At 38.5% G+C, this 11,588-nt stretch overlaps 1 protein-coding gene across 1 annotated transcript; it reads left to right on the top strand.

Moving 5' to 3' along the window:
• Nucleotides 1-5,125: 5,125 nt before the first annotated feature.
• LOC131532268 (protein-glutamine gamma-glutamyltransferase K-like) lies at nucleotides 5,126-9,682 on the top strand. The gene is made up of 13 exons (XM_058763787.1): nucleotides 5,126-5,585; nucleotides 5,718-5,909; nucleotides 6,035-6,286; nucleotides 6,361-6,479; nucleotides 6,823-6,930; nucleotides 7,063-7,240; nucleotides 7,344-7,482; nucleotides 7,573-7,765; nucleotides 7,856-8,009; nucleotides 8,145-8,429; nucleotides 8,552-8,712; nucleotides 8,804-8,940; nucleotides 9,444-9,682. The coding sequence occupies exons 1-13, from the start codon at nucleotides 5,126-5,128 to the stop codon at nucleotides 9,589-9,591; spliced, it is 2,526 nt and encodes an 841-aa protein (XP_058619770.1). The 3' UTR covers nucleotides 9,592-9,682.
• The last annotated feature ends 1,906 nt before the right edge of the window (nucleotides 9,683-11,588 follow it).

The raw sequence follows: 11,588 nt of genomic DNA, 5'->3' as shown, positions 1-11,588 counted from the left end.
CAGAAAGAAAAAAAAATTATAAAAAATCATACAGATCATGGTTGCCATCTTGATAAAGGTTTGTATTGATAAATGGCTTTAATAGTCATTCTCAGTGCAGATGGAAAGACAGATGTAGTTTGGCATTTTCTCCCCAAACAGTACTCTTAAGCTGTGCCGCCACTGAAGTTTGATTTTAATCTTGTCTCCACCCCACAGGATGATACTATACACACCAGAAGAGCCTGTGTCATCAAATCGCTGTGCACCTACTTGAATGAAGGCCCTGAAAAACTAGTGAAGGCATATTTGGTGAGTTGATGAGAAAATACAGTTTTCTGTACTTGGGCCATGTTTTTCCCTATTTGCTACAACAAGAATGAGACATGTTAGAACACATGACTGTCAAATAACTGAGCTGGACAAATTGTTCATTTACAGGAAACTGATGGTACACCATGACAAAGTTCTTATGTGAATTGTTTGATGCACTAAACCAATTAATTTTTTATTCATATCGGTTGAGCTCTCTTGGGGCCTAATTTACAAAACTGTGTAAACCCATACAAAAGTTTTAAATTGATCTGAAAGGCAGAAGAGGCATGCCACAAAAAAAAAAGTAAATTAAAAAGATTAAAAATAAATAAACGGCATCAGAAAACTGTACATGCATGCTTTTGTTTTATTGCAGTGCATTATATTGTAAGATGGTTCTAATGTTTTAGCCACCTCACTCATTTTAAATATGGTGGCCAAATTAATTATAACAGTCTTATAATATAATGCACTGCAATAACACTCCAGCACCCACTGTGACCTCAATAATAAACATATAGTAGAATTATCACCTTTCTGACAGTTTCAACATAAAAACTGAGAAATTATAACCTTGTAAATGTGGAATTCACAGCATAGCTCCTGTATTGAATTGAAGTTTACTTTACTGGTGTACCTAATAAAGTGACCAGTGAGTGTATAAGTGTGCAATTCTTGTAATAAATGGTTGAGCTCTTTTTTGTTTGTGATCTTTCATGTATTTCATCCCACAGGATTCAGACATTGAGTCACAAAGTACCATGGAGCAACTGTGATTGGAGTGTATAACATACTGAAGGAGGGAGCGCTGCATTATGATGTCTTAATTGAAGGTGTGGAATTCCTCAGTGACTTGAGTAGCATTGCACAGGCTTGTGCTCTGTTATTTGGGCTGATATACTGTTTGAACCTGAGCTACCCACCAGAGCTCAAATGAACTTTTAAAGTCTTGCAGAAGATCTTTCTAAATCTAAATGGACAGAGGTTGTCATCCAAGGCCCAATTCCTCAAAAACAATCGGTCACACTTTATATTAGGTGGCCTTAACTACTATGTACTTACATCAAAAAATAAGTACAATGTTCTTATTGTGGTCAAATTGTATTGCAAAACACTATTGCTGCTATTGAGGTGGAATACGGGTAAGGTTAGGGACAGGTTTGGTGGTTTGGGTAGGTTTAAGGATGGGTTAAGGTGTAAGGGATGGGTCAACAGTGTAATTATAAATGTAATTACAGAAATTAATTACAAATGTAATTACATATATGTATTTTTAAAAATATTAGTACAATGTAAAAACATGTATGTACACAATAAGTGCATTGTACCAAATGATTAATTTAAATGTAAGTACATAGTAGTTAAGGCCACCTAATATAAAGTGGGACCAAACAATCTTTTGGAGTAAGTGAGTTTGAAAAAGACAGAAAAGTCAAACAAAATGCACTTGGAAGTTCCTTATGTATATGGACAACTTATTTTTGGCACACTACCTCCAAACAAGCTACTGGAGCAAATTAGCTTGAACAAGATAATCTTTTATTATTATTATTATTATTTTACAGCTCAAAAAATTGTTACACTCACAATTGTTTGTTTTATGTTATGTTCATTCATGTTTATGTTCAAATGTTAATTTTTGTGTGTCAGGCCAAGGTTTACAAATTCCCAAAAAGTGTAGTGTTAAAATTGCTTAATTTTCAAGAAATTTTAAGACCAAAAGGGTGTTAAAGTCCTACAAGCGTCGCTTGGGGATCAGTTTTCTCAAGAGCCAATATTTCGTTGGCTAAATGTTTCTTATACATTGTGTCACAAATACTCAAATAGATAGCAGACTTAAAAGTGAAGAAAGCAGTTTAAACTCAATTGGTGCATGTTAAAACCTAATGAAAAAATAAAGAATTTAAATTGTTTGCATGTTTTTTGCAATTTTTTCATTACTTCTCTTGCATGTGAATTTCCATACTCTGCTTTTCAATTTTATGAGTCATTCTATTTAATAACTGACTTACTGTCATATATCAAAGAATCATCCCTTTTCTGAAAATCATGAGAAATAATTGTAAGAATAATGGACTCTTAACTATAATCCAATAATCCACTATTACTGTATGTATCAGAGCTAATTTTTCCTTAAACCTCTTATTTAATCTCTATGTTGAAAGGAGCTCTGTTCTTTCAAATGTATGTTATAGAATAAAATAATAATAAAAAAAAGATTTTCTGCCTTGCATCTCTTAATATGCTCTCTTAATATAACAAGATTAACAAACAGGGTCAGTAAGAAATAAACAGACGTACTTTACTCGCAGAATGTTTATGATATCTTTAGGAGAATACTAATATATACAGGTGCTGGTCATATAATTAGAATATCATCAAAAAGTTGATTTATTTCACTAATTCCATTCAAAAAGTGAAACTTGTATATTATATTCATTCATTACACACAGACTGATATATTTCAAATGTTTATTTCTTTTAATTTTGATGATTATAACTGACAACTAAGGAAAATCCCAAATTCAGTATCTCAGAAAATTAGAATATTGTGAAAAAGTTCAATATTGAAGACACCTGGTGCCACACTCTAATCAGCTAATTAACACAAAACACCTGCAAAGGCCTTTAAATGGTCTCTCAGTCTAGTTCTGTAGGCTACACAATCATGGGGAAGACTGCTGACTTGACAGTTGTCCGAAAGACGACCATTGACACGTTGCACAAGGAGGGCAAGACACAAAAGGTCATTGCAAAAGAGGCTGGCTGTTCACAGAGCTCCGTGTCCAAGCACATTAATAGAGAGGCGAAGGGAAGGAAAAGATGTGGTAGAAAAAAGTGTACAAGCAATAGGGATAACCGCACAATGGAGAGGATTGTGAAACAAAACCCATTCAAAAATGTGGGGGAGATTCACAAAGAGTGGACTGCAGCTGGAGTCAGTGCTTCAAGAACCACTACGCACAGACGTATGCAAGACATGGGTTTCAGCTGTCGCATTCCTTGTGTCGAGCCACTCTTGAACAACAGACAGCGTCAGAAGCGTCTCGCCTGGGCTAAAGACAAAAAGGACTGGACTGCTGCTGAGTGGTCCAAAGTTATGTTCTCTGATGAAAGTAAATTTTGCATTTCCTTTGGAAATCAGGGTCCCAGAGTCTGGAGGAAGAAAGGAGAGGCACACAATCCACGTTGCTTGAGGTCCAGTGTAAAGTTTCCACAGTCAGTGATGGTTTGAGGTGCCATGTCATCTACTGGTGTTGATCCACTGTGTTTTCTGAGGTCCAAGGTCAACGCAGCCGTATACCAGGAAGTTTTAGAGCACTTCATGCTTCCTGCTGCTGACCAACTTTATGGAGATGCAGATTTCATTTTCCAACAGGACTTGGCACCTGCACACAGTGCCAAAGCAACCAGTATCTGGTTTAAGGACCATGGTATCCCTGTTCTTAACTGGCCAGCAAACTGGCCTGACCTTAACCCCATAGAAAATCTATGGGGTATTGTGAAGAGGAAGATGTGATATGCAAGACCCAACAATGCAGAAGAGCTGAAGGCCACTATCAGAGCAACCTGGGCTCTCATAACACCTGAGCAGTGCCACAGACTGATCGACTCCATGCCACGCCGCATTGCTGCAGTAATTCAGGCAAAAGGAGCCCCAACTAAGTATTGAGTGCTGTACATGCTCATACTTTTCATGTTCATACTTTTCAGTTGGCCAAGATTTCTAAAAATCCTTTCTTTGTATTGGTCTTAAGTAATATTCTAATTTTCTGAGATACTGAATTTGGGATTTTCCTTAGTTGTTAGTTATAATCATCAAAAATAAAAGAAATAAACATTTGAAATATATCAGTCTGTGTGTAATGAATGAATATAATATACAAGTTTCACTTTTTGAATGGAATTAGTGAAATAAATCAACTTTTTGATGATATTCTAATTATATGACCAGCACCTGTATTTAGGGCAGACAAGAAATTGAAGACTGTAAGAATGACTAAATAAAATTGAGAATATTTAGTATATGATCATATTAGTTTTACTACTGTTGTCTACATCTTATTCGCTTTGCTCACATCCGGTGTAGACAAGGTATTAGTCTGAAAAATTACTAGAAAATGACTCAAAGTTTAAAGTTTAAAAGTTCAGAACAATTAAACTAAGATTTTAATTTGTCCCATTAATTAGTCAAAATGAACATGACTCAAAATCCTTTCATCTCTTTCTTAAGAGAACAATTACTCACACTCTTCAGCTATGAGCTGTGGATGGGGTGAAGATGGAGATGTAGTATAAATAGCCCGTCTGCTGTGGAGACAAACAACAGTACGAGCAACGAGCTGGTTAAAGCAGGACTTACTGTTCACTTGCTGCAGCACTTCAAGTTTTCGGTTCAGTTTCTCTTCAACAGACAAGAACTAAAACCATGTAAGTAATCATCTCAGACACTGTTTGAAACTTATTATGAATTGCTATTAGAAAGCTTACATCTAGAATTCATAGGCTGCTTTTGTGCATCAAGAGTTAGTTAAAAACCCAACAACATCTTTAGCGGATTATTATTTCTGAAGACTTTCCTTTTCTGGTATGATTATACGGTTATATAGTTTAAAAATTGTACCTTTTGGGAACAGCCTAATGTTCTCAAGAAACCAAACTAATGTTAGGATGATATGTTTTTGCTGTCCAGTAAAAACAGCTTAAAAAAGAAACTGGAGATCTGATTTTTTTTTAGGAACAAAGACACCTTATTCATGAATTTATTAACCATCTACTGACCGATTACAGATCATACTCATGTCTCTCATTTCTTTCATTTTTGCCCAGCATGCCTTTTGCATACAACCCATGCAAAAGCCTCTGCACCGTTGGCCGTTTCCCAGCCATTAGACTGCAGGACGATCACTACAGGAGAGCAGGATGCTACTCATCGGTTTACAACAACCCTTCCATTAACCCATGTGCTATCTCTTATGCTCACCCATATGTTAACTCTGGTGTTAACCCTTATGCTATCTCTTATGCTCACCCATATGTTAACTCTGGTGTTAACCCTTACGCTATCTCTTATGCTCACCCATATATTGACCCTTGTGTTGACTCATACGTCAGCCCTTATGTTAACTCATACGTCAGCCCTTATGTTAACTCATGCGCTACTCCTTTCGTTACTCCACACACTACTTCTTGCAGCTCTGTCACTACAAGCCATGAATATGAGAAAAAGGAAGTTGTTGTCAAGGGATATGTGGATGATTTCGCAGGCACACGAGTCTGTGGAGTAGAGAGTAAGAGACTTTGTGTTTTCTGTTTCTTTGTTCTGCAGTGCATGATGGGAAATGTGTTATTCTTACTCATAACTCAGTTAATTATTTGTTTGATAATAAATTACCTGTTTTCTGCTTTTTTCATTTTCTCAGGTGCTCTCCTCCGGGTGAGTAAGGTTGACCTTATCACATGCAGGACTGGACTGAATCGTCAGGAGCATCACACACATTTTTTCCATGATGATCGTCTCATCGTCCGCAGAGGACAGTGTTTCAATATGTGGGTTGATCTGTGCCGTCCTTTCAATCCCAGTTCTGACAAGCTTCACCTGGAACTCAATCTAGGTTGGTTATGACCAACAGCATGCGGAAACATGGCAAAAAATAACATGTACAGGAAGAACACGTGAGAAGCTGAACCAACATTTCTACCATCATTGAAATCTCTTGTTCTTCTGTGTGTTTTACAGGTCACATCCCATCCATCCGGGACGGCACACATGTGATCGTTCCAATAGTGGAAGAATTCAGTAGTGGCTGCTGGGGGGCAAAGATTGTGGAACGAGTACAAAACCGAATCAGACTGTCTGTGCACTCTCTTCCGACTGCTTGCGTTGGACGATACCAGCTCAGTGTTGTGACACACTGTGCAGGAGGCAGATTCGCTTTACCTTATGTTCCTGAAAATGACATTTACATGCTGTTCAACCCCTGGTGTAAAGGTATGCGTTTCATTACACTTTAAAATAATCATGAACCTGAATATTTGCTTAACGTGCAATGTTCTCTTTATCAGATGACTGTGTGTACCTGAGTGATGAGGCGGAGAGAGCTGAGTATGTGCTGAATGACATGGGCAGAATCTGCTATGGAACTAAGCAGCAGATTGGCTGCAAAACATGGCACTTTGGTCAAGTAAGAGCCAAACTTTCACTCATTTATTACAAAAGTGCTTACACATGAGTTAACATTATGTCAGAGAGCCGCTGTGAATCCACTGATTTCAGTAGGAATAGTGTGTCACAAGAAAATGGCACAAACAACAAAATTGTTATTTTTCTAGTGTCTACATGACCCCATAAATAACAAGTGTGTGCATTAAAAGGGTTGGAACCTATTGGGGTTTCTGCTGGAAATGTCTTTTCACATTCCATTTCTCTTGAAGCATCTGAGATATAATTGTAAAGAATAAGCTCTACTCTACAAGAGACAGCATGGCAAATTTTTCAATTTCCTCTCTCCTCTGTCTGATTTTTAGTTTGAGGAGGGAATCTTGCCTGCATGTATGTTTGTGTTGGAGAGGAGCGGTACACCTTGCTCAGGATGGGGAAACCCAATTAACATTTCCAGAGTGCTGTCTGACATGGTGAGTCTTCATTTTCTTCTCATCAATACCCTGATTTCATGTTGGAAAGCCTTTACAATGGTCCGATTTGTTCTCTTTGAGTGTGGTTTCTGCATTCAAAATAAAATAGTTTTAATCATCTCTCCTTGTCAGGTTATTGCCAACAAAGACTGTGGTGTGCTGATGGGTAACTGGTCAAACTGCTATGGAGATGGAATTGCTCCGACATCCTGGTGTGGCAGCAGTGCCATCCTGAGACAATACTACAAATGTGGAGGAGTACCTGTCAAATATGGACAGAGCTTGGCCTTTGCTGGAGTCACCAACACACGTAAGACTTCCTGCAGACTGGATTAGGAAAAAAAGTTTTGATAAAGTGATTGCGTGAAAGTAATTCATGTAATGCACTTATATAATTCTTCTCTTTCTCGTAGTGTTGAGGTGTTTGGGTATTCCTGCTCGCCCAGTTTCAAACTTCTTTTCTGCTCATGACACTGATGTTAGTTTGACAACTGACGTCTATTTCGATGAGAAATTCCAGCTGATCGATCACATGAACCGTGATTCAATCTGGTAAGTGTCATTACTGTTTGTGATGTCCTAAAGAGTTCCTCTGAATGTGCATTATGTGTTTGTATTTCTTTCATGTTCTCTTCCATGTAGGAACTACCACGTGTGGAATGAGGCCTGGATGACTAGATCAGACCTGCCATCTGGTTTCGGAGGTTGGCAGGTGCTTGATTCCACTCCTCAACTGACCAGCCAGGGCTTCTTCCGCTGCGGCCCCACCTCTGTTGCTGCGATCCGCAGCGGTCAGGTCTTCATGAAGCATAATGCGCCCTTCATTTTTGCCGAAGTGCGTTAATTCCTTTAATTTACCATTGTGTCATACAGCGATTATAATGACATATGACTTATGATTCCTGTTTATCTCTTTGTTTTCTAGGTGAATAATGATAAAGTTTACTGGCAGAGGAGATGTGATGGTACATTTGGTGTTGTCCACGTTGAGAAGGATGTAGTAGGTCACTGCATCAGCACCAAGGCTATCGGCTTAGATCAACGTATAGACATCACAAACCTCTACAAACACCCAGTTGGTAAAAACCACATGCATGTCTCTTAAAACATCCGGTTCAGCTCTCAACACCATGGTGCTTATACTAGTGATGAATGTTGGTGTTTCTTCTGTGATTCATTCCTCTCTAAATGTTCCTTCTATTTTCATTGATCAGGTTCTTCTGAGAAGTTAACTGCTTTGGAAACAGCTCTTCGTCATGGCTTAAGAAGATCCACATACCCACTGCCCAGTGCGGAGGATGTTGTCTGTGAAGTCAGCCTGAAAGGGGATGGACCATATATTGGCAAAGAAGCTGCACTTTGCATCAATCTAAGAAACAAATGCAGCTCAGCTCGTAGCATCACCCTCCACAGCCACGCTGCAGCCATGTACTACACCGGAGTCAGGAAGACCTTCCTGAAGAGAGACCAGACATGCATTGAGCTCAAGGCCTCTGAATGTGAGTAATTAAAAAACATTTTATCAGTTGCAATAGATGAGACTGCACAGTTGCTATAACATAGCTTATGGGTAAAGAGACCTGAGTATTCATTCAATATTTGTCACATTTAACCACTATAGGCAGAACTCTGGATTGGACCCTGAGTTATGACGAGTATAAGGAACACCTGGTGGATCACGCCTCACTGATGCTCAACCTCTTTGGACACGTGACTCAGACTAAGCAGGTTTTGGCCACCCAGTACAACTTCAGACTGCGCACACCAGACCTTGTTATCGCTGTGAGTTCAAAGTTATGGTTCAACTGATAAATCTTTTGATTGTTTGAAATCATTTAGTGCTAAATTGTGTCTTGTATGTGGTTCTTCTCAGCCTGTGTGTGATGCTGTATTGGGTCAAGAAGTGCCAATCAAAGTCACTTTCCAGAATCCACTGCCTTGTGTCCTGAAGAACGGTGTATTCCGCTTTGCGGGACTTGGACTGCCGCATGCCAGAGTTATCAACTATGGGTAAAATGAATTCCATTAATTGTTTAATTAAATAATAAATTCAGGTTTCACTTTATTTTGATGGTCCCTTTAACACATTCTGTTGACTATAAGTAACATTGCACCTACATTTCTACCAACTCTCATTAGAGTGTTAGTAGAGTATTAGTAGGCTGGTAGGGTTAGGATTGGAATAAGTTGACATGTAGTTGCAAAGTTACTTACAGTCAGTAGAGTGTCTGTTGAGAGACCAACACAATAAAGAGTTAGCAGATATGAAGCAGACAGTCTACTAATAATCTAATGAGAGTTTGTTGACATGTAGTTGCAACATTACTTAGTGTCAACAGAATGTTCAAAAGGGACCATCAAAATAAAGTGTTACCTAAATTCATTTTGAATTATTCTTTTAAATTTTCACTTAATTATAGAAATTATTATTGCTAGACAGTGATTATTCAATCCAAAAAAGTACATTATAATAATCACAGTAGTATTAAATAATCTTTTTCTTTCTTTCACAGTGATATTGCAGGGCATGCCACAGTGTGCCTGACGGAGAAGTTTATTCCCAAGTGTCACGGCTCACATAAACTTCTGGCCTCATTTGATTCTCCTCAGCTCACTCAGGTGCATGGATGCGCCAACATTGCTGTCAAACAGCACTGTTAAACCAATCAAATTACTAAAACAAACATCAAGGAAATGTCACGGCTCCGCTGAATATAAAGCACTAACATAAAACTGAATTGCAGCATTAGATAACGGCTGTTAGTTTCTCCTCACCTACAAGCTGTAAACATTAAACTTATCACAGTGCATTTAGTCATGATGCAGGACAATTGCACTTATGCTTTATACAAATGTATTTATTTATTTTTTTGGGGAATTGGCATTTATGAGTTTGAGAGATTGTAAATGTCATTCTAAACAGTCATTAAACAATTTTTTTTTCTCATTTGGAAACTCAAGTAATTGTTTCATGGTGTGGGTTACTCTGTCCTGTCTAGCTTCAGCTTCAAATAAAATATTTCCAGCATACTAAACTGTGTCAGTTTGTGATGTGTAATTGAGCAGGGTCTATTAAAATGTGGCTTTATTCCCCTCTTGTCATTTAAATTTAGTAATACATTCTTGTCTTATATACTTTCCAGAACATACAATTTTATATGTACATAAATCCAAACTGTTGCAGACTGCTTGTTTCTAAAATCTCAAAATAAAAGATAACATAAAACATTTCAAGTCAAAGAAAGAATCAAAATAGAACTGACACTATGTTTAGTGTTAGAAATATATATATAAAATTATCTGACAATCTACCGCTGGTTAAATCCATCCTTGGTCTGAATATAAGCATATATTCTGCACAGAAACGTCTGAATCCAGTTCAGATCATGGTAGTAGTGAGAATAAAGGAACTTCACGCATCTCCTCCTTCAAAAATCTTCTTTAGTGAGAAGAGAAATCATCTTGTAGGCACTGATTTTCAACAAGGCAATGATTCATGAGAAAGACTTCAGTGAGGTTGCAAGGTCCTAAAATAATATTCTGGCTTCATAAAGAACATGTCAGTCAGGATTGGTCTGAAGGGGTCTTGTGTCTGACGGTAAGATGACTCTCTGCTCATCTATCCATTTCACCCGGAAGTGAAGGATGAGGCTGAAGAAGTCTTCGTCTGGGACTGTAGGGCCTCTGGTGAGAGGAGGCCCTTAGCTTTGCTTCGTAGACAGAATCTGGAAGGGCATAATTGACAAACGTTTATTTTCTCGTGGGAGGGCGCTTGTCTGAAGTTTAAAATCATTGGTGTACCCGTAAGCCAATCATATAATGTTTGGTTATGACGCATGTTATTCACCGGCTCTGCCACCTCGAACTTCCGCTGTAAACACATGTATGCGGCGAAAACAAAACCATCGAGCGAAATACCGGAGTGAAGATGGCTGTGAACGACTTTTGCAGATTATGTGAAGGAAATCTACGCATCCACAATTATCGCCTTGCCGGACTTTGGCCTCCCCAGTTTCTCGCTGACGATCGGTAACAGTTGGTAAATTAAACTTTTCCCAAAACCTGTCGGGAGTAGGGCCACAACATCACCTCCATTCAAAATGTGAACCAAACACTCTTCTTGTTTGGGCTTCAGTTGGCAAATGCCGGGAATATTCTCCACAACAGAGCGAATAGCATCCCGTGTCTCCATGTCCGCTGTCGTTTTAGATTTCCCTCACCTAAACTACAATCTTAAATTCGGCGCTTAGCGTCTACGTCACGGCTCTCAGCCCGCCCTCTGTTCGTTGGTTGGCCCAGCTGCGGAGCCGGAGATAAACTGGGAGATGGTTTGCTATATCAGACTGAGTACAGAAGCAAACTGAAATTGAGCGGAAGTACGAAGTCTGACGTAGTCAGGCTATCATGATCCCTGCACAAGCCAAAAACAGCTATTGAACATATACTTTCAAAAATGAATGGATGGATGGATGGATCTTTTGCTGTTTTCTGTCATGTTGGAGCAGAATCACTAAACACACTATAGTTATGTCATATCAATTTTCTTAAATCCTTGTAGAGTCATTGTAGAGTATAGAATTCCTTTAAAAATGTACTGGACTGATGACTTATGGATGATTTTGGGTCATTTTGATTTAATTGGCCTTATTAAGGCTATT

This window comes from Onychostoma macrolepis, chromosome 23 (assembly GCF_012432095.1).
Source record: "Onychostoma macrolepis isolate SWU-2019 chromosome 23, ASM1243209v1, whole genome shotgun sequence".
NCBI lineage: Eukaryota > Metazoa > Chordata > Actinopteri > Cypriniformes > Cyprinidae > Onychostoma > Onychostoma macrolepis.
The sequence above is the reverse complement of the archived record's forward strand: the minus strand, read 5'-3'. Positions and strand labels throughout refer to the sequence as shown.

Bases quoted from the DNA above. Each gene is read 5' to 3' on its own strand.
- LOC131532268 (XM_058763787.1), top strand. From the start codon at position 5,126: ATGCCTTTTGCATACAACCCATGCAAAAGCCTCTGCACCGTTGGCCGT. The intron at 6,287-6,360 runs GTATGCGTTTCA...TCTCTTTATCAG, and splicing joins GTTCAACCCCTGGTGTAAAG to ATGACTGTGTGTACCTGAGT. The intron at 8,430-8,551 runs GTGAGTAATTAA...TAACCACTATAG, and splicing joins TGAGCTCAAGGCCTCTGAAT to GCAGAACTCTGGATTGGACC.